General features: G+C 38.1%; 3 protein-coding genes and 1 long non-coding RNA gene across 6 annotated transcripts; 1 reads left to right on the top strand and 3 right to left on the bottom strand.

Annotated features, from left to right (window-relative positions):
• Nucleotides 1-1,537: 1,537 nt before the first annotated feature.
• lats2 (large tumor suppressor kinase 2) lies at nucleotides 1,538-17,883 on the bottom strand. 2 transcript variants are annotated; one of them, XM_039655524.2, is made up of 9 exons: nucleotides 17,663-17,883; nucleotides 14,527-14,767; nucleotides 14,051-14,443; nucleotides 9,178-9,310; nucleotides 7,483-9,020; nucleotides 6,743-7,325; nucleotides 6,469-6,651; nucleotides 6,257-6,363; nucleotides 1,538-5,515 (listed from the first exon to the last, which is right to left on the bottom strand). In XM_039655524.2, exons 3-9 carry the CDS (start codon nucleotides 14,402-14,404, stop codon nucleotides 4,985-4,987), a joined length of 3,429 nt encoding a protein of 1,142 aa, XP_039511458.2. In that variant the 5' UTR covers nucleotides 14,405-14,443; nucleotides 14,527-14,767; nucleotides 17,663-17,883; the 3' UTR covers nucleotides 1,538-4,984. The 2 variants fall into 2 exon arrangements, with proteins under 2 accessions (XP_039511458.2, XP_039511460.2); XM_039655526.2 differs by having other exon boundaries at nucleotides 14,543-14,767; nucleotides 17,663-17,882.
• LOC148978355 (uncharacterized) lies at nucleotides 9,786-13,156 on the bottom strand. The gene is made up of 2 exons (XR_016169298.1): nucleotides 10,257-13,156; nucleotides 9,786-10,050 (listed from the first exon to the last, which is right to left on the bottom strand). It is a non-coding gene; the product is annotated as an uncharacterized LOC148978355 (long non-coding RNA).
• Nucleotides 17,884-19,127: 1,244 nt separating the features above from the next.
• On the bottom strand, nucleotides 19,128-21,638 carry LOC120467098 (uncharacterized). Of its 2 annotated transcripts, none has more exons than XM_039655876.2 (2): nucleotides 21,323-21,638; nucleotides 19,128-20,904 (listed from the first exon to the last, which is right to left on the bottom strand). In XM_039655876.2, the coding sequence occupies exons 1-2, from the start codon at nucleotides 21,498-21,500 to the stop codon at nucleotides 19,619-19,621; spliced, it is 1,464 nt and encodes a 487-aa protein (XP_039511810.2). In that variant the 5' UTR covers nucleotides 21,501-21,638; the 3' UTR covers nucleotides 19,128-19,618. The 2 variants fall into 2 exon arrangements, with proteins under 2 accessions (XP_039511810.2, XP_039511809.2); XM_039655875.2 differs by having other exon boundaries at nucleotides 19,128-20,961.
• A 12-nt stretch (nucleotides 21,639-21,650) lies between these two features.
• Nucleotides 21,651-23,105, top strand: sap18 (Sin3A associated protein 18). The gene is made up of 4 exons (XM_039655878.2): nucleotides 21,651-21,818; nucleotides 22,216-22,325; nucleotides 22,406-22,528; nucleotides 22,625-23,105. Exons 1-4 carry the CDS (start codon nucleotides 21,747-21,749, stop codon nucleotides 22,779-22,781), a joined length of 462 nt encoding a protein of 153 aa, XP_039511812.1. The 5' UTR covers nucleotides 21,651-21,746; the 3' UTR covers nucleotides 22,782-23,105.
• Nucleotides 23,106-23,278: the final 173 nt, after the last annotated feature.

Here is a 23,278-nt window from a genome sequence, read left to right on the forward strand (position 1 = left end):
TATGCATTTGACTTCCCAGCTAACAAAGTTAGGTTCTGAGAACGTTTTTCTAACGTTCCATTTTGGTTGTGGGAACGTTAATTTAAAATGTTCTAAAAACGTGGAAATGTCCAGTTTGCTTAACGTTGCTGGAACGGTGTCTTAATGTTTGCAGAACGTTGCTGGAACGTTAGCATAATGTTGTTAGAACGTTATCCTAAGGTTAGCATAATGTTGCTGGAACGTTATGAGAACGTTTATCAAACACAAATAACCTGATAAAGACGTTCCGATAACGTTGTTCTAAGAACTTTTTTTATCAACGTAATGAGAACGTTCATCAAATACAAATAACGTGATAACGTTTTCTCTCAACGTTACAAGAACGTTAATAATGTTATATGAACGTTCCGAAAACATTATTTTAATAACGTTTTGTCCTAACATTTACACAACTTTTAAAGAACGTTAGTGAATGTTCTGGGAACGTTCCCTGTTAGCTGGGTTACTGTTTTCACGGTTTTCTTGTCGATTTGAATTTGATCTGGACTGTACACACTACAAGCACTATCAATTGAACTGCAATAGTAATTGCTTTTTTGTGTTTATCTTAATACATCTATGTATAAAAGTGTTTTTATACTGATTTAACATTTATTCCCTAAAAGAAATCCTAATTAAGTGTGCAGGTGTATTTTATCATTTGGATGGCCCAAAGAAACCACTATGGCTTAGAAGAGATTTAAAAAAAGTTCAGTTTTGGTCAGAACTGTTACTGGTGGAAAATTCTCTCTCTCTCTCTCTCTCTCTCTCTCTCTCTCTCTCTCTCTCTCTCTCTCTCTCTCTCTCTCTCTCTCTCTCTGTTTATAAATAGGCTATATACACACACACACACACACACACATACACACTCAGACACAGAATACATAATATAGGCCTATATATGAAGACTTCAGATGCAAAAGCCTCTAAATGCCATTTGAAATTTTCTTCTTTAATGATGATTTTTGTCAAACTTGTATATTTAACTCCAGTAATTTCACTTAAATAACAATTAATAGGTAATTATCATTGCCATTTAAGTGAAATCACTGAACTTAAATATACAAGTTTGACAAAAATCATCATTAAAGAAGAAAATTTCAAATGGCATTTAGAGGCTTTTGCATTTGAACTCTTCATATATATAGGCCTATATTATGTATTCTGTGTCTGAGTGTGTACACACACACACACACACACACACACACACAACGAGGTAATAATTATTAATGCATTTTGTACTTTTATTTAATGTAACAATATCTTGAAACATACAATTTATGAAAAGGGGATTTTTCATACTAATCACAAATGTGACCACAGATATATTCAGATTTTTGTAAATCAAGACTGCACTTGATATAAACTGTAAAACTGTTCAAGTAAATTTAGTTATTGGTGGGAATAAATGGAAGACATTTACGCTCTGATGTTTTAGCTAAACGTAACCAATCTTGGCCCAGACATCTCACACACACACACGCACACACACACACTCATTTAACAATACTCAAAACAAGAGGACGATTTGTTTAATTTAATTTAGACATACATTTACACATGAGGACAGCAAAAGCATTTCTTAAACATTCTCAATTCATACATACATGTAAAAATGAGATATAAATCCAAATGCATACTGTCTGTAATACTGTAGACATGGGGTTCAAAAGTTAGCTCAGAAGAGAGAAAAATAAAGAATAAAATGATACAAAAAATATGTATATCTGTATAAATATATGTTCAATAGTAACAGAATTGTATAATACAGGTAAAAGATTACAAACGTCAAAAAGTCCCAACCCATTCATCCATTAAAATACAAAAACATACATTAGAGGAAAAAGTCCCGTCATCACACAGTTCTAAATACAGTCAAAGATTGTCAGCCAACATTTTCAAAAGTAAAACACAGAATCCATCATAACCACCACACACTAATTACATTCAAACCCTATACCTGACTCTGTGAGAGATTTGTAGAAAGCCATGCTTTTTCACTGAGTGGCCCATTCTGATGAATTCAGGGTAGCAAAACATCTGCATCGCTTGCCGTCACACTCCCATTAAGCTCACTGGTTTGACTGGACCAAAGGCATGATACCAATTTGAGTAGGCATATACAATGTCTCGGAAATATATTTGTTAAGGTTTCACTTAACTTTTAGGAGTGATCGTACTGCGACAATATATAAAGCAAACGTGAATGGATTATTTTAAAGCTCTTCAAGTCAGCAGTCATACGGGGAAATTTGACAATATTGACTGCAAGCACGTAACCACATGATTGTCAGCCAGTTTGAGAGATAATTCATGCAATCGTCACTACAAATTAGATCACAATTAAATGGACTTATCACAGAAATTCAAAACAATCCTTATCATTGACCAAATGCATATAATGTGTTTCCATATCCACCCTGCCATGACATCCATATACATCTCCTTCGGAGTCTCGTTGACAATCATTCTTGCTGCTTTTTTGTCTTTCAAAAAAGACAATCATTCATTCTTGCTTTCTTTTTTGTCTTCCTCAAGCTATCCACAAAAACAACAACAACACCGCCTCTCTTACAGTCAGGACCTGCCTGAGAGCAAGAAGTGACAGCGTTTCCATCTTCTCCTGAAATACTGATCAGCACACGGTACACACACCCACACATTCATTAAAGGCACATAGTTCATCTTGCACCAGATCAATCACACTGACAATAAAAACCACACTTTATCCACAAAGAGAGAAAAATTAGAAATGAAAGTATAATGATAATGTACTTTATAGTGTAATATTAATAATAATGATAATAATAATAAGCAGCATTGGGTCATGAAACTATACTGAAAATATATATATATATATATCAATATAATATATACTTTTAGATAGCATAATTCAGTTTTAAAGTTATAAAGGCTATTTGTTGTATTTAGAAAACTATATTGTATTTTTTTTGTATTGCACATAGTCATACCATCAGATACATTTTTCTTTTGCCACTTCATCATTTTCTGCCTCATAGTCAAAGTATTCTTTACATTTCAGTCAGAGACCGTCTTGTTATAATACTGTGCTGTGTGATCACGTTGAATTGGTGCAGCAGCCTCGATGACAAAATTTTTTTACACTTGTTCCATTAAATGGGTTAAAAAGTTAACTGATGGTGACAGACAAGATCATTTCCAGTGGATCTGGAAGAACATGAACAAACACAACAAAAAACACCTGTCTGACTTTTAAGATCTTCTTATGAAACTAAATGCAATTAAGATGTTCTGGGAAACAGGAAGAGGATAAAGCAGACAGAGTTATATGATGAAAAGCATAACGAGAAAAGGAAACAGCTCGAATCCCTTGTACTTTTGTAGAACTTTTAGGTAAAAACTATTATGCTAAGAATTTGTTCTGGATAGCCAGCTGCTGAGAAAACGCACCTCTAAAAACAATGTGTTATATACAAATGAATGTAAAGCAAGTATTGGGAACAGGATAAGTAAGCTTTTAAGCAAATTAAATCAAGCCAGACAAGAGAAATGTTTGTTGAATTTAAATAGCAATTAAATAAAAACAATAGTTTGGCAACTAAACTAACACACTTAAGCAAAATTCAAATTTGAGAATACCGCAAAGTTTTGTGCTGCATTTATTTTGAATGAATAAATGTTACTATGCATATTACTGGCATGTGTGTAAAAAGCAGGGTTTTAGGAGTTAATTTTCTTTCTTAGTTTAAGAGTCAATAGTTTCAATATTGCAACTTTTATGGCATATTTGATGTTATTACCACACATCAGGATTCAGCTTTAAAGCAATAGGTTGTTTCTATAAAATTCTCAACAATAATGGCAGTGTTAAGATTGCATGTCCTTGAAGTGCTGGCTGTCCATAACATTTTGTCTTAATATTGCATCACATCTGAGAGCCCAGATTCTCCTGATAAGGCATGAAACATAAAAAAGATAACTGTATAATATTTACAAAAAAAAGCCGTGATAAGTAAATTAACTGCAAAATACTGCATGATCTTTTGCTTTGCATGAAGAAGTGACCTAATACTGTCAGTCTATAATCTACGACTTAGATCTTCAGAAGAATATGCGCGATTGTTTACAGTGTCACTTTTGAACCACTTGGTGGCGCCACAATATCTTCTTTTTTGTTTTATACAAATAATGTGAAAATGACTGAGATTATAAGATCACAGATATGAAAATCTGGCTTCCATACTTCAGAAAATATTTCTGAATATGAAGTCAGTTTGGTGTTATGAGTAAAAACCAATAGTTGTGACACACCATTTTCATGTTGCATAACTTGCATTTATATTTTTGTGGGATTGCGCTATGGAAGGGAATTGTAATATTTCTGTCTGCTCTCGGCACATCTCCTTATCGCAGCCTAACCATAAAGCTACCATCTCAAGCCCAGCTCTTTCCTGATCCCTCACCACGACCTCACTGGTGTTCGGAATGGCTACGTTAGCGTCACCAGGCTGAGAGAGGTGAAGGAAGAAGTATTGACTTATGATGTAAGACTGGGAAATTTCCCCCCAGTGGAATTAAGGAATGGGGCACAGTTGAGACAGACTACATGAACCATGAGAGTAAAAAACACAAAGCACATCTCTGTTTTTGTGCTCTCATAGGAGAGTACCCAAATGTATCATTCCAACCAAAGTCCCCATGAATTAAGCTGCATAGCTTGTGCATTTCCTTGGTCCCTGGTCAGAGCTTCAGTCATTTGTAACAGGCAAAGGATACTGCATAATGTTTGAGAGGAATAAACACATTTCACATGGAACTTTCTGCACTCCATTTCTGATGTTCTTCCATGCACTTAACATGTACAAAAACACCCTAAAGAAAAAAATTAGGGTTGAAAGGATGTGTGGAAGATGCAGCGTGTTAACAGACAAGGTCTTCTATGGGTAAAGGCAGAGCAGCATGAACACCCAATCTGACATTCTCATACATAAACCGGCTCACACCCTTCCCCTTGCTCTTCCTCTTCATGAATTTCTTCCTCCTCCAACTCAGGCTTCAGGCTACCAGGCACACTACTGCTGGGCAGGTCTTGTGTCGCCTCTGGGGGCTTGGGATAACGGAATGGACAACCATTATCATCAAAAAACCTGCGAAAAGTAAACTCGTAGAAGGCATGCTCAGGGTGTTTGCCGTGAGGAGAACAGAGGGTGTCCCACGTACGGGTGCTGTCTCCACTGTCACTCCAGGCCCCTGGACCCCCCTCCTCTTCCACAGGATCAAAGTTGGATGTATCCATGGGGTGGGCAATCTTCGGTCGATATGGAGCAGGTTGTGTGCGAAGATTGCTGGAAAAATCCATCTCGGAAAAGAATGGGTGAGCCTTTATCTCTCCAGCTCCATTACCTCCTAGACGCTCTTCAGCTGAGCAGCAGAGCCGACCAATGATGTCAACTGCCTCTGGGCTCAGCTTTACTTGTGGGGGCACCTGCAAAGTGTTCTCCCAGTTTATCACCTGTGGAAGTGATGACATAAACATTAGCAACATTTCTTCCCAAATGTCACCAATCCATAAATCTCCAACATTTATAACTTCACAGAAGACCGTGGCTGCAATTGAAATCGCATACTTCCCTACTATATAGTAGGCTAAAAACAGTATGTGTTAAAAGAAGTACGTCAGAATTCACAGCACTCATAAAAGAGTAGGAGAAAAGTACACAGTGACCTACTTCTTCCAGCGTGATTCTGAAGTGTGCATATGATGGACACTTTACAATCCCATTAATTCAATCCCATTATCTTTGCCAGCATTCAGTCGCTGCCGTGTTCACACTGCACAACGGATCGGCGACAGAAGGTTTCACACTGCATGACTTTACAATAGGAAGAATCGACGACAACTCTATCTAGCACGCTGCACGCAAACTACGTACATTTCACAACAAACACACGCGAGATGTGACAAGGAAACAACACGACATCACATGTGCAAGACCGGAGTTCTCACGTGAGACTTTTATTTTCGACCGGTTGTGGTACAGCTCAGATGAAACGTCAAATGAAGTTTTATTAACTAAGTTCGGGAGGAGCACATTCAGATAATTAACACGAGTGGACAGCACTCAGCAGTCAACGATAAGAGGGTACATACAGGACTAAACCCTGTAGAACATTGGCCTTTCTAGGAGCAGGATTGGACATCCATGGTTTGCATCAACCCTAAGGAACCTAAGATGATGCATATAGAGCTCACCTTAAGTTGTGTCTCCGTTGGGGTTGGAGCAAGGAAGGGTGGCTGGCCAACCAGCATCTCAAACAAGATTACTCCCACACTCCACCAGTCACACAGCTGTGTGTATCCTGCACACGAAAAAAAAAGTATCAAAACAGGAGAAGAGATCTATAAACACAAGCACTTCCTGTTAACTTGCTTGTACTTCCAGTTGATCATGTGCGGGGTCTTACCTTTGCGCAGAAGTACCTCAGGGGCAATGTAGTTAGGAGTGCCGACTAAAGAATGTGCTAGACAACGCTGGTGTTGTCGAGTTGCGCGCTGTTCCAAAGTCATCAGCCGGTCACCACAACGGCAGTTAGACACATCATCCCAAAAGTCACTTGGCTCCATACTATCCTGCCGGATATGGTTCCCTATTCAAGCAGTGCAGAGAGAAAACAACCAATTAATAAGATCTAATAAAACACTGCACAAGTATTTAGGCCACGTTTTTAAACGTCTTACCTTTTTGGTAATACTTTGAGTTGTGTGTCCAACGGAACCCTGTACACAGACCAAAATCAGTCAGTTTGATGTGTCCATCCAGGTCAATGAGGATGTTGTCCGGCTTGATATCTCTGTGGATGAAGCCCATCTTATGCACACTTTCGATGGCCAATGTCAATTCTGCAACATAAAACCTGGCCAAGGGCTCTGGAAAAACCCCCATACGAATCAGCAAGCTCATCATATCTCCTCCAGGAATGTAATCCATGACAAAGTACAGGCTGTCTCTGTCCTGAAATGAGTAGTACAACCTGACTACCCACTCATTGTCTGCCTCTGCCAAGATATCCCTTTCTGCTTTCACATGGGCAACTTGGTTTCGGTTCAAAACATCTTTCTTTCTTAGAGTCTTCATGGCATACAGTGCCCCAGTGTCCACTTTACGTGTAAGACACACCTCACCAAAGGCCCCAATCCCAAGTGTCTTGATTTTGACAAACATTGATTTGTCCATCTTGGCACGGCGTAGTCGGTTGTAATTGGATTCCTTCTGGTAAAGCATCTTTCTCATCTGTTCCTGCTCTGCCTCTGAAAGGCCAGCCTGGAGGAGAGGAAGATATTGAAGAGGCTGATTTGATTTGACAACAATAACATTTACACTCAATAGTGAACACTCAAAGAATTAATAACACAATTGTTTGTAGAGCAAATCATTGAACTGTGTGCTTTGTGGTTTATGAAGTTCCAGCACTGCTCACCTTGGACATCTCTTGCTCCAGTTGCATTCTGCGGTTGAGTTTCTGCTGGTAGGTCTTCATCACATTCTCCACATGCTGTTCCATATAGAACTTGAAGGCAAAGGGAGAATAACTCTTAATACGCGACTCTCTCTTCTCTTCATCTCGGGCATTCTTTCTCACAGGCACAGGTGAGGTTTGGATCTGCTTCTTATCCTTCACAGCTTTCTCTCCTTTGCTAGTCTTCACTTTGTCTTTGGAGACAGGTTCCTCCTTCTTTCCAACTGAGGCACTCTGGACAGTCCTACTTGTAGCACTGACATCTTGAAGTCCACCCATGGCTCCAGTCTCCAGGGATGCAGGCTCAGCTCCAGGTCCAGATCCAGACAGGAGCAGTGTTTTGGGGTAAGGTGGAGGCGGGCAGCGATGTTCTTGATTGGGCTCCAGGGTAAAAGTCTCATCTGGCATGTATCCATGAGACTCTTGAGCATCCTGGGCTTGTGCACTCAGCCAGCCTGGGTGGCATGGTCCCACAGCTGTCTTCGGCTCAGGCCTCATGACCCGTATACTCTTAACAGGTGGCTGGATTGGTGGAGAGGTCACTGCCGTTATTGTGTTAGGTGGTCCCAATGATGCCTCCGGCTTGCCGGCAACACTAGCTGTAGGAGGCAATGCCTGCCTTACAGTCACCTTTTGGTGGTTGTTAAAAGAATTGGTCCTACTGGGGACACGCACCTCCCCTCTAAAAGGCCCCTGTGGCTGCCTGGCTGGAGGAGTCCCCTCGGGACCTTGGGCTCCTGGCCAGTGATGCTCATACAGGTCAAGGTTCAGACTGGCCCTAGAAGGGGTGAGGAGACCTTGAGGAACATCAGAGAACTCGCCACCCATAGCTCCAGGGGCAACACCAGGGGGGCGTTGCATCAAGTGAACCTGGTGTGAGGTGGGGCTGGCTTGGCGTGGGTGTGAATGTGATGGCAGATATAAGTTGGGGGCGTAGCCACCAGAGTTTTGGCCTATTGCTCCTTTGCTTGGCATATTAACATAGTTTTCAGGTGTAAGTGGGGGCATCTTATTCTGGAAGGAAGCACTTCGTTTAACCCCATAGCTGGAGGCCTCCATCATATGAGGCCTGTAGTCATAATGAGGGCCAGGGCCTCCCGAGGGCTGAGGCTGAATTTGCATGGGTGGTCCAGGCACACTGTAACCCATCATGGCCTGGTCTATTCCACCAGGGTATCCTTTTTGCTGGGTTGGACCAGGGGTGTACATAGGGTTCCCAGTGTTAGTTTGAGGAGCCAAGCTTGTAGAGTAGGCACCCATACTTGCAGGACGACCCATTGGGTTTCCCATGGTAGGACCCTGTGAAGTGTTGGCAGGCGGTGCCATGTAGTTCATAATAGGTGGTCCACCCATGTATGCACGAGCTATCTCACCCTCAGCCCCATAACTAGCTCCCTCATACAGAGGTGCTCCCATTTGGTGATAAGGGGGCATTACACCATCCCCAGTGCCTTCCATTGCCGTCCTGTGATCCATCATATTTGGCATGCCACTTTTTCCTGAAGGAAATTACAAAAGGTTCACTTTGCACTTAAAGACAGTGAATCATATATATATATATATATATATATATATATATATATATATATATATATGCGTGTATATATATAGTTTTTATATAGTAGTATATATATAGTTTTAAAAGTGTGCACATACCTGGGGAAGTCTGTTTGATGACACGTACAATCTGTTCATTGTGAGGGTCCAGGTAACCCATTTTGCTAATATATTCCAACGCTGCCTCAATATTACGACTGCCAGTCTGTTTTAGGGCACGTACAGCCATTTCCTGTTTCAGAAATTCAAGTAGAGAACTATTAGAACATAGGCAACACAATTTCTTTTCACAATGCATTTCCTCTCATTATGCACCAGTGAGGCACAAATTCTACATTTTTGTAAGGTTTTTAAATAGATACTTGAGATGATCCAATATTACTTGGAAGATGGATTTTGTTTATGCGATTACAACTACCTGTAGACATAGAACTCTAGAACTTGTAAACAAAGATCTTTATAACCAAATTTAGCATTTTAATCAACAGTACATTTGTCAACCTTTTTACCATATGTCTTATTGTGACCAATGTCGCATTGTGAGTTTAGTATCTTGATATCGAATCGTGACATGAGGGTATCGTTACAGGCATACCATTTTTTATTCTTCATTTGTATTATTGTTTATATTGTTTACTAATTTCAAAGAAAACAGTTTTATATAAGTTGAAATTATTAATAAAGACAAACATTTTTTTAAAGAAAAATAGTTATTCTCAATCTCTACTCATGATTACCCACCATGCAACAACTCTATTAATCTTAATTTTCCTTGTCACATTTTGCAAAGCTGCAGCGATCCAGAATAAAACAACTCAGACATGTACAGTTTTCTGTGAGCAGAGACCCACACCTATATGAGGAAATCCCCTTGAATGGCATATGACCTCATTCAGAAGACATTCTGCCCAAACCAATTCTACTGCGGCACAGCAAGCCATGTTATACTGCCTCTGGTGTTCAAACATGATACTGCACAAAGCATGCCATGGAAAAAAAGAAAAAGAAGGAATAAGTGCAGCAGCCATACAAACAGTGGGCAAACACATTATGCAGTGACACATCCACACACATTCTAAGAGTAATTTAGAGTTTGTGTGTATTGCCATCAGTTTGTCTAAATCACAAATGATTTTTGTCTTAATCACAAATGTCCTGCACTATGGTCAGTACTGTACCAAACACACGCTGTCTGTCTGTGATTGCTGCTCTAAGAAGTGGCAGGGCTTTCTGTTGCATTCCATCTCTGTCCGCTCTAAGGGTGTGCCTTCTCGTCCCCCTTAGTGATATAAAGGCGCCACTCTCTCTCTTTAAAAGGCACACACAAACACAACAATTTAACATGAACTCCAGTCTGGTTTCAGGAAGGGCTGGGTCTGGTTTGGCCTTAGGTCAGGCCTGACCTCCACTGTCATGGCGACAGATGTTCAGTACATTCCATGAGCCAGGATGCAAGAATTCCAGCTATGTGGAAATCTATGCTTCAGTCTTTCTTTAAATTGTCCCTTCTCTTTACTTTTTAGATCATTCTGTTCCAGTGTGTTTTTAGCATTCATTTGGTTGGATCCAAAATATATTTACACCCCTGTCATGACCACAAGCCTCAATGCTCTACTAGACAATTCACTTTCTGACTGCGGTGTTGGTAAGTACCAAGTATATTCTTCTTGACTAAAATGACATATTACAATGCTGTTCACTGTTCATTTTTAAGAGCTTCCACTTTGACCCAAATTCTGAAACACATTCCACCAATGAACATGAAAATGAAAGCCATATGGAGGACTCTGAGACCAGAACCGGGGGATATATCATCATCAGCAGATGGAGAGGTGGAACATTATCCATACTGTAATAAAATAGCAGTTAAAAAACAAACAAAAAAAAAACAGAAGAGCATGGCACTAGCAATGGCAAGACCATGGGTGAAATTTCTAGTGTATGCATGAACTGATAAAATATATACAGTGATGCTCAAAAGTTTGGGGTTGGAAAGTTTTTTTTTTAATGTTTTTGAAAGAAAATAAAGAAAAATATCTTATATTTATTAATGTTGAAAATATTTGTGCTGCTCAATATTTGATCAGTTTTTCTACAATTATTTAATGAAATTATTTAAAATAGAAATCTTTTGTAAGAATCCAAGTTTTTGAATGCAATAATGCAGATTTCACTTTTGATCAACACATCCTCGATAAAATAATTGATTTTACAGTCTTACTGCCTCTAATATTTTGAATGGTAGTACACCTTGTATGCAAAAGGAAACTGCTTTAAACTATACTTAAAAGTGAGTAAACTTAAAAGATCAACATGAAATAAAAAAATATTGGCCCTATTAACTTTCTTAATGCACATTGTTCTTGGTATTATTGAAAACAATTGATTGATGCATAATATTTAAAAATAATAAATAATGATTTTTTTTTTAAATGGCCTTTGTAATCTTTTATAAAATGCAACAATTCCTCAATCCCTCTTTTCATTGCCATCCTCTTGGGTCATTTTTTTTTTTTTTTAATGATACGCCCACTTTAATGATCCAAATCAAGTCTTGAAGAATAAAACATAGCTCTTCCCTTGTTAAATATCCTATTCCACTCAGAAATTTCACATAAGGTAAGTCGAATGGTGAATAATGCAAAAATGCTGACCGGTTGTGGTGTGAGACACTGGAAATACTAGGTTGTGAAGGAAGGCTAATATAAACATTTAGATCATGTGCAAACATGATTTGCCAACACAGCACTACAAATTTAACAGTGTATATTCCACAAGTACACAAACATCACATGCATGATGTATGCAGGCAGCTTTTCATATCCTAAGCTCGAAACCACTAAGCCACAACACATGTCATACTCATCTTCTTCCTATACCCTCTAAGCTCCTTTCATTCCCCAACCAAAACATTTCCTCCTTCAGAGTTGTGTTATGTAACCATCAGCCGCATTGCTGAGTAATTTGTGAGGTGAAAACCAATGATAATGATCAAACTAAAGAAACCCAAGGAAGGGCCAGTGGCAGCCATTTACCTTCCTGGAATGTACGGATGGCCAGAAGAGAAACACAGGCCCCAGTCAGAGGATGAAGGAGAACTAAAAAATATCATGTCACAATAATGACTATTACAAAAAAAAAAAAAAAAAAAAATGAAACGTATGCCCAGGTCTTATGGGAGGTCTAGGTGCATGTGGTGTACGTCTCAGGAACAAGGCGCAAACTCCAATGGACTTTTGGCTATGCTAAATCTGAATACAGGAGGAGACAAAGTCAGACAGACTGAGCCACAAAACACAAATTTCATGTTTTTGTATCAACTAAAAAAAGAAAACTTTAACCCACACATCAAGACAAAAACATGCAAAGGACATAGTCAGAGTGTCCGTCAATCCCAGCATACTTCTGCTGGGGAAACCGTACCACCCATCTACAACTGAACTGAGCACTTCCTCTGAATGTACTAATATTGTACTGTCCACTTAAATGCGGGGCAAAGACAATTAACCCACTGATTGTGAAGCCTGTGAAATATTAGCCTTTCTATCTTGTGAGAGACCAAATGGCTATTCTGATGAGATCCATCCATACATGCGTGTGTGTGCGTTGTGTTTGAATATGCAAAAAATTAAATCATCAGGATTCAGGACTGACAGCAAAAGATAAAACCGTTACGAATGTATCCAAATAACGTGATCCAAATAGAGTCTGACTCCATACTATACTTCATCTGATAGCATGTTTCAGCTTCCAGAGACCTAAAAAAGCCCCATTCCAGTCTCTATTTAGCCATGTCATAAAGGCAGCTCGGCTCCCTTCAGCTAGGCCTCGTAATTCCACTGGGCCGTGGTGGATTTCTCCGTGGTGTTGTGCATGGGCTTGAGCACAGCATTCCTCAAATGCCTAATGCAATCACAGGGCCGCTCTCAGACCTGTGTTTGAACATTAGTAGCAAAGCCCCAACATATATTCATTAATGATCTGAGTGACAAGGGGTTTGTATAAGGGGTTAAATCAAAGCACACTAAACAAGAACATGAACAAGCTACTATCAAAAAAGGCCACTAAACCTCTCATATGATATATGAATATGTAAATTATGAATATGTTGCATAAAACAGTTTTGTAATAGAATACCTATAAGGGGGTCACAATTTATTTTGGACAAACCAAAAAACTATCCAAAAATTAAAATTTGTTCATCATTTACTACCCCTCATGTCGTTCTAAAGCTAAGACTTTATTTCTTCAATTATTTTAATAATATTATCACATATTTATTTTCATATTTTTGTTTGAGTTTTAGTAATATTGCTATGTGCTTTTTTATAAGACATTTTTATCAGCTTTGTTTTTTATTTATATATATATATATATATATATATATAGCTTTTTTTATTTATTTAATTTATTTATTTAATTTAATTTCAGTTTATGTCATTTTCAGTTAGTTGACATTCCCAATTTATTACATTTTTTTATTTTTTTTTATTTCTAATTTTGATTTATTTCAGCTTTATTTTTAAATGCCAAATAATTTTTTTTTTATATTTTTAGTATAATACAAAATAACAACACTGCTCTGTAGAAAATAAAAGAAGATTAAATATCTCAGTGATTTTTATTTGTTATGTAATGGCGTTCAATGGTCACCACATTCTTTACCTTCTTAGCATTTCACATTTTACTGTCCCTTTAATATTCAGCCACTAGATTTCAATACAAGGACCAGAACACATGTAACACATTTAACCAAGTACTGATTGCACAACCACTATTGCACAGTAACACAAATATACCAAAACAACATGTTAAATGCATTAAGTCCATGCATTAACTGGGCTATGATCAACTAATTAGTAGTAAAGACTATACAAATAATGACTTAATATAAAAGAAATATTTACATTGTATTATTATTGTAATTTAAATTATTAAACACGCACGTATATCCAACAAAGACATTCTTTACCTGATCACAACCAGCATTGACAAGATCCTGTAGCATCTGTCTGTTGACTTCACCAGGGTGCCCTGAGCTGGATCCTGGACCCGACTCATTGGCAAAGGGCATCAGAGACTTGCGGATCTCTCGCAGGGCGTTTTGGTAGTTGTTGAACTTCTGGGGCTGCCGGAGCTGTTGTTGCCTACCAGCTTGGTCTTTGCCCTTAGAGTCGCCACCTCTGCCCCCCTCCCCTCGAGCGCTCCCTCCATGAAGCGCCTGGCTCACCAGCTTTGCTGGTTGTTTCAGTCCCTCCTTGATCTCCTGCAGCCGCTGGCGCGTGTTGCCCACATATGGGGCGGCAGGGAAGGTCTTAGGCCTCATGAGTGAACGTGGCCTGCGCTCTCACACAAACTCTTCACACTTGGAGAAGGCAGAAACATTCAGTCAGTTGTTCACTCACAACAGTAGTACAATCATACAATAAGACACACAACTGTACACACCCAGGCTCAGTCTGACCTGAATAGATAACAGACTGCAGTGGGAAAGATGCAAGTGAAGATTAGGATTCCTGTTGTCGCTTGTCTTTGTTGATGCTGCCTCTTGGCTCTGGCTCGTGCTGGATGCTGGCCTACTCACATCCCAGCACCCCTTTCAGGGCTCACACTCCCCCTCCTCCCAAGACATGTGAGGGGTTATTCCATCTGCGTGCTTGTTCCATCCCAGTCTGGAATGCATCTTTGCCTGTGGAGACAGTGTTAGACAGAAGGGTCAGGGTGCGGTCCAGGCAAGTCCAAAGCCCTGTATCACTATGACAAATACCTGTCTGACATTATCGGACATTAGCACCTCTGTTGTAGGTTTAAACATGGTATATATATATATATATATATATAGAATTGTACTGTTACTCTTTTATAGGAGAATGTGCAGTCAGAGAAAGAGAAAGCATATTCCTTTTGCTCACATGAAAAGCAATCTATCTGAAGTCAAAGGGCAAATGCTTATTTTAGATATAAAATCAAATAACAACTAGCCTACTACACAACACAAACACTACCAACATCTAGCCTACAACTCATTGAAAAGTCTGGGACAGAAAAGTCTTTTAGTTTTTTTTGTAAGATTTTTACAAAAAAAAAAAAAAAAAAAAACATTTAAGAAATTCATACTTCAGGATGCAAGATAGTACAAAACATATTTAAAATATTGTTCTTTTGAACTTTCTATTCAAAGTATCCTGAATTTTTTTTACACAATTTTCAAAAAAATATTAAGCGACATTGAAAATAAGAAATGTTTCCTGAGCCTCAAATCAGTAGTGATCATTCAATCATTATTTCTAAATGACTGGAGTAATGATTCTTAAATTAACAGGAATAAATTACATTTTAAAATGTATTGCAATACAAAATGGCCATTTTAAATTGTAATAATATTTTAGCAATATAGCAGTTTTTACTGTATTTTTTGGTCACATAAGTGCAGTGTTGGTGAGAATATAGGAAAAAAAAAAAAACGCACTGAACCCGAACTTTTAACCGGTAGTGTGTGTACCTATGGCTTTTATTATATATATATTTTTTTTTTTTGCTGAAGATGTACCGTCTATGAGATGTACAGTGTTCTGTTCTGGGGAAACAGACAAAAAAGCTACTAATCATGGTTTGAAACTGTGACTTTTTGTAAGAATCCCTTTGTTATCCTGCTCAAAATTGAATTTTTCTATACGAAATACCTCATATTCACAAGAAAATGGATCTTGTAAATGCGTACAAGATCCTTTGAATAGAGAGACTGACTGTATCTCTATATTTTATGGAGCGTTCAAATTCCAAACGTTCTACATCATTAAATCAGAATTTTTATTATTATTATTATTTTTTTAATAAAAATAATGGAAGGATATTGACCATAAAAAAGAAAGGACTTTTAGGACAAACACATTTCGGGAATTCTGGTGGTCAATATTGAAATGCATCGTTCAGTCTAGAACAATAATCCAATTCCAATCATTGTCAAAGTGTCCAACACAATATTTTCTATGCCTTTCATTCCAAGTAACAACTGCAAAATGTGTACCGCTGCATTCAAATACTAATCCAAGCACACTTCAGCGATAATCAATGAAAAAACAAAAATATTTACAGACTCATATTCATAACACAAGCCATTATGCTACATCTGCAGTTGGATTGATGCAACTCATTAATGGGATACAATGTCCACAGCTGGCAAATGACCATAAATACACTGCAGTAATAATCCACAATCCATGTACAACTAGCACAAAAATGCATGCACAGTTCTCCAGCAATGTTCCTAAACGAGAGTTAAAGAATATTTCATACTTTCTTTCATTGTAAAACACTACACAATGCTATGGCATGTGCTATATTGCCTATAAATGCCTATGTAAGTAACATAAGTAATCAATTTGCACATTTTAAGCAATGTAAACAAATTCTGAGAGCATATCCTATACATATCCATGGTAATTGTCCAATACAAAATAGTTTCAAACATAAAATGTTATGATAATGGGCCTTTTATATATTTGTATTGTAGTAGAATTATATTATTAAAATTATATATGAAGAGTTCAGATGCAAAAGCCTCTAAATGCCATTTGAAATGTTCTTCTTTAATGATGATTTTTATCAAACTTGTATATTTAAGTTCAGTAATTTCACTTAAATAACAATTAATAGGTAATTATCATTGCCAATTAAGTGAAATTACTGAACTGAAATATAGCCTACAAGTTTGATAAAAAATCATCATTAAAGAAGAAAACTTCAAATGGCATTTAGAGGCTTTTGCATCTGAACTCTTCATATATTGTCTCATATCATTATTTTAATTTGCTTCCAATGTAGTGTTTAAACAAAGCAGACAACACAACAAGCGTAATGAAGACAGATCCCAGCACATGTCATCATCACACAATTTATGCCAAAAAAAAGATAATCGTTTTGTGGGTGGGGTGAATTATAAAATTTCAAAACAATCAACGTGTAATGCAATCGGATCGTTGTAGTACATCATCTTGGTAAAACATCTGACTTTGGGTAAACATCTGACTGCGCGCGACACATTAACAAAAGAAAAAACAGAAAGTAGGAATGGTTTGTTACGCACGAGTAAAAATACAATAGCCTATTAACTGCGGACAACGGTAAATTTCATGAGATTTTAACGTAACTATGTATTAAGCCGTTTTATCAATGAAAGCAACGATACGTTTAAGTTTCAGTATCAAGATTCGGTTTTATCATTTGTCTGCCATAAAAATGTTTTACGTAAACTACATAATCTCACATTTGTATCATTGGATTAACAAACAGCAACTATTCAAAATGCTTTCATAGACACAAAGTAACTTATAGAGTTACGAGGCCTAGAGGTTCCAGCGCTTTGGGACTGGAGCGAGAGAGAAGAACGCAGATCCGCTGGAGCAAGTCCGCATTCCAACACAGGGAGAATGTGCTGTTCACTCCTATCTCACTTTAAATGAGCAATACAACTCCCTTCCTAAACTTACAAAGGATTTGCGGCCGCATATCGAACATAGAAATTCCTGAAAGCTACTAATACTAACGTTTTGAAAAAAATAAAATAAAGTTTTGAGCGACTCACCATGTGATAGGTGTTAGTGCCTTAATCCAAGGAACTGATTTAAACTTCAGTAAAGTTGTAGATTATCGGTCTGGTGTTTTGTTTCCCACGGATCGACTTTCGATGTCCTCTCATAAAAAGCACACAGGGAAAATCATGGGATTGTCCTCCATTTTCTCGCCACTCACGGCAGAATTAGAATGCAGTACAAAGTTGGACACTTACTGCATTGTTAACATTCCAGAGGAGTCACGTGAGGTGGCCATGGACGTCAGCACTGCACATACCCTGGGCGGGGCTTACTACATTTACAACGTTGAGATTCTGATCTGATGTAGCCTATAGCAGATAAAATCATTGGAATGGGAAATTATTGGCCGATATGTGCTAGACATGCATTGTTCGTATAAACATTAACTCATGCTGGTAATTATTAATGATTCTATTATGAAATATTATTGTTCTCATGTTCTTTACTGGCTCCTGAATTGTCTTTTAATTAGTCTAATATCAAATTCTAATTCTAATCAAACCATGGTTTTGACATGTTCTGATGAATGATTGTGAAACAGGAACTGTACAGTTGACATATTATGGCACATACAATTCTTTTTAAGCAAACACGTATTTGATGTCATATTACTGGTAAACTGCTTTTCTTTTACAACTTTTTGTTTATATTTGAAATAATACTGTGTTGGGACAAATTCTCCCTCTCTCTCTCTCTATATATATAGATGGAATATAGAATGCCACAACGCAGAACAATTTCTACTTAAAAAGTACTGCAAAATTAGAATAAGAAAAAAAATCCTGTAGCCTATGTTTTTGTGTAATAAATTGATGAAAAAAGTTCATGAGAATAAAGAAACAGAAAAGCATAGTTCACCCAAAAAAATACTATGGGGCCCATTAACTGTTTGGTTAACAGCATTTTTCAAAATATATTGACTTGTGTTCAGCAGAAGAAATAAATTCTTTGAATAAATTATGACTGAATTTTCATTTTTGGGTGAATGCCCCTGAAGAGTGACAAAATACAAGTTCCAATTACAAATACTCAATTTTATGAAGAGACATTTTCATACATGTTATACAACAGGATGCTACATTTGGATGATTACAGTTGTGTAGGTGAACTTTACACATAGAACGTAAAGTAAAATGGAACATTCAACACAAGTACTGTCTTCACAAACCATAACATATAAATGGAACAGACACAAACGCACAGAGTTAAGAGATAACCAGGGTACAGTACAGAGACATGTTCAATGGTATATATTCAGAGTGAAAATATAATTCCAAAAGTTATTAGTTGATTTAATGATCATATAGCAATGCTAACAACTAAACTGTAATTTTGTGATACTTACAAATCATATTACATGGTAGAATGACAAGGCATCATCAGAAGGATAGAACAAAGTATTGCTGGATTTAATGCAAAAATATAGTGTATATCTGTACAGAAGCCCCCCCCCCCCCCCCCCCAAAAAAAAAAAAAAAAAAAAAAACAGAACAAATATGGTATAAGCCTCACATGGACAAAGGCACTGGAACTAAGGACAGCTGATGTCACAATACACATGACTATAACTGTCTCAGACTGAGACGCCTTATTCCTGCCTTGAATATTTTACATTCTCGGCATACAAGCTCCACTCACAACAATAGAAACTTAAGGTTAAGCTATGGATGGAATGTCTCTATCAAACCAAAGCATGAACAAAAGTTAGCTCAGAGACTGAGGAAGATCCTCATGTAAAAAAACACTAAAGAGAAAACTGTCCAGTGAACTGTGCCTGATGAATATGTTTGGTATAAACTGGTCATTAAGTTGCATAAATGTTCTCATCCCTCTTTTAACAGCAGAAAAACTATTCTCTTCTGTAAAAATGGGGAAACAATAAAGGTGCATTCAGCCATTGTACAGGTAAAAGTCGCTCTTGCAAAAAGTGTGGCGAACATGAGCAATCATTCCAGGGGTGCAGCAGAAATACACAGATTATTCAAGGCACAAGCAACCTGCACTATCTTATCAAAAGTGCTCACATTGGAAGTGCGTTCTATTACTGTAAAGGGACTCTCCACAGGTCCGGTCAACATACAATATCTTCTTTTGACCATGTCTATTACATTCCCAACATGCCTATGAACATTCATTTTATCTGAAAGAGCACCCACCAGTGAAAAATCTTCTCCACTCTGACTATTTTCAGAGTAACTGCAACTAGTGATTTTGAGTTCGGCTTTGCAAGCCCCTACCAAGCCCCCAATGTCAAAGTCATGCTCAGCCAGAACAACATCACCGGGCAGGAGCTTACAGAGAAGGCCAGAACCCTCGACTAAATGCTTGTCGCTGACGTGACCAGGCGATCCCCTCGAGACGAACGTGACCACACCCTGAGGAGCAACACCTATCACATATTTAAGCTCATTCACTGTGGACTGAGCTGGGACAGTCAATGCTGTAGATGCAACCTCTTGGTTTAAATCCACACAGATTGCTTTTTCCAGAGAAACCCTAAAACAGTCAATGATCACTGCACAGTCTGGGTATGTGCAGCGCAAAGCTGCAGGTAGGTTTTTTCTGAGCTCTACTCTAGATGGCCAAAAAACAGCAGTGGGCACGAGGGTGGTGAACATTATATTAATAATCCGATGGACAGTCTTAGTCACTGTGGCAACCTTGACCCCAAAACGATAGGCCAAGTCTTGATTTCTAAGATCAAGCCTGAGTCGCATGAGAGTCAAGAGCAGTTGTTGGAATTTTGAGAGTTTTGCATTTTTGTCCCCTTTCATGTGTGGAACGAGAAGCAACATCACCGTCTCGAACACAAAGTAGTTTGGCAATCCTGTATAAAACCGAACCTTTTCTGGATCATGTTTGAAGGACGCCTCAGTGAGAGACATCTTTTCTATCGATTCCCTCAGCTCCATATTCTCTTTCTTAAGAGCCTCAAGACTGGACTCATATTCAGAGGGAATGCTTTGCATTGGACTTCCTCTTTGGTTTACACTTGTCAGTGAGATTTCTTCGTCTATGCCATATTCAGTTTTATCATCCTCTTCATCACAACTACTTAGTGAAGAGGAAATACTCTCTGGCTCTTCTTGACTTCTGATCATCTGGCCATGATCCTCCAAGAAACGCCCTTGTCCTTGCAGGAAGAGCAAAGCATTGGCTGCCTCCACTTGTGCCTCTTGTTTATCATACATTTCACAGGGACTTGCTTCTTTTGTGCTTGGCGACAGTGGCGCTGAAGAGAAAACAGAAGGAATATAGTCTGGGGATCGAGGATTTTTCACTTGTTTTCCTGTAAATGGAACAACAATACATTTATTTTCTATAATATATGTGTGTGTATATATATATATATATATATATATATATATATATATATATATATATATATATATATATATATATTACATAGTGCAAACAGTGCTATAAACATAGAACAGAGCATTTCTGTTCTGATTCCTAAGTGAGGAATGCCAGAGGGTTAAAGCCCTCAAAATGTTAAAGTTAACATCGATGCCCCGTTATCAGACATGGCGTTGCAAAAATAAAAACATAGTCCCCCACTACCAGACATATCTACATTCATTCACCCTAACGATGTGCATTGTCCCTGCAAAAACAAAACAATATCCATAAAATCCTATTTAACATACCTGAAATGAAGTGAGTGCTGCAGAGTCTACTGCCCTCGTTTGGCACCCACCCTTCACGATTCACAGCAGCGATCCAGCGCTGCTTCCGCTCCGGGTCCCGTGGAAACCTGTAGAAGGATAATGTGGTCCCAGGAGTCCTCCTGTTCCGACACCCGGCCACTACGCACGTGTGAACCATATTAAGGCCACCGAATTTGTGGACGTATTTGCTTTTCGTCACTAGTAATATTTACAATCTGACTCCCAAAATGGCGGTGGGGGTTGCGTTGACGACGCGAGTGTGTCGTCATTCCCCTGGTTGTCATCGGTTGGCTGTGATTGGTGTTCCCAGTCGTGATATCATCTCACTGCGCCGTGATCGATCATTACTAACAGCGTTGTGAACAGCGATTCATCGGAGATTTTCCAAAGAAATTGGATTAAAATGGCAGTAGAATCCAGGGTAACACAAGAGGAAATCAAAAAAGAGCCAGAAAAGCCAGTGGACAGAGAAAAGGTTAGTTTTTTGTTGCTTCTGTTCGTTAGTTGTGCAAAAATTCGTGTACCAACGACGCGTCTTGCATGCTAAGCTAATTTGTAAATTTAACGAAGAAAACTTTACGTATATAGCATATTATACTAAAATTATATCATACTGAAATGTCTAATTGCACCATAGTATACTACAAATCGCACTTTAATAATATAAGTGTATAGCATTCAATAAAGTAACATTAAAATATCAAGTATCTAGAACATATTAAAGATGTGACAAATGCATGTTACTGTACTAGTATCACGGAATTAAAACAAATATTGTTATAATCAATATTGAATAAATGCACATACTCGTCTGTTGACCGAGTTTCGGGGGAGACTGTTAGTTATTAATTTCTGTATGTATCTGTTGACAGACATGCCCACTTCTCCTGAGAGTGTTCACCACCAACAATGGAAGGCACCATCGCATGGATGAGTTTGCCCGGGGGAATGTACCATCTAGTGAGCTTCAGATTTACACCTGGTAGGTGTTATTATAAAACTTGATTTATAAAAAAACAAACAAAAACATATGATTCTGAATTGTATCTTCATTGGTTACAGGATGGATGCTACTTTGAAAGAACTTACAAGCCTGGTGAAGGAAGTCTATCCAGAAGCTAGAAAGAAAGGCACACATTTTGGGTTTGCCATTGTTTACCCAGACCCTAAACGACAAATCTACAGGTAATGTATTCAGGGTGGGTCATTATATGTAACTTGGTCAGTTTAGATTTGTATTTGTGAATTGAGTTTTTGTATTTGTGAAATTTTTTGTTGTAGGGTTAAAGAGATTGGCAATACTGTTTCGGGACGGAAAGGTGCAGATGACTCCATGACGCTTCAGTCTCAGCGCTTTCAGATCGGAGATTATCTTGACATCGCGATCACTCCGCCGAACCGTGCACCACCTCTCCAAGGACGCATGAGACCCTACTGATCCTCCTGAAACAAGACTTGCTTGCATTTAAATAGAGGGATATTTTCTGGAAATCTGCCTTCCTACAGAGTTTAGTTCAATCCCTGCCTGTGCTTTTCAGTTGATTCTCAAGACTGGTCATCTGTTTGTGAAGTCAGAACTTAACTCTGCAGGAATGTCCATCTCCAGCAGCAGGATTGGGTAGATATTGGGGGTTGGAATTAGATTGATTTTTTTTTTCTTCATATTTTACATTTTTCATGGGGTTTTATACAAGGTCTGCCTTTTAAGTTTTAGCCCTTACCATGATTCCCATAAAATGTTGAATAAATTTTTTTTCCAGTATCTTGTCTCTGGTGTAAACATTTATAAACTGACTTTTTTAATTAAAAGAAACTAATTGTGTGAACAAAATACATTGTTCACAACCAGAATTAACCTGTTTTAGGTTTTCATAGACCTGAATCTGAATTTTAACAAAATGACCTACATATTTTTTTTTTTTTTAATTATGGAGC

Source organism: Pimephales promelas, chromosome 7 (assembly GCF_988280905.1).
Source record: "Pimephales promelas chromosome 7, fPimPro1.hap1.1, whole genome shotgun sequence".
Lineage (NCBI taxonomy): Eukaryota > Metazoa > Chordata > Actinopteri > Cypriniformes > Leuciscidae > Pimephales > Pimephales promelas.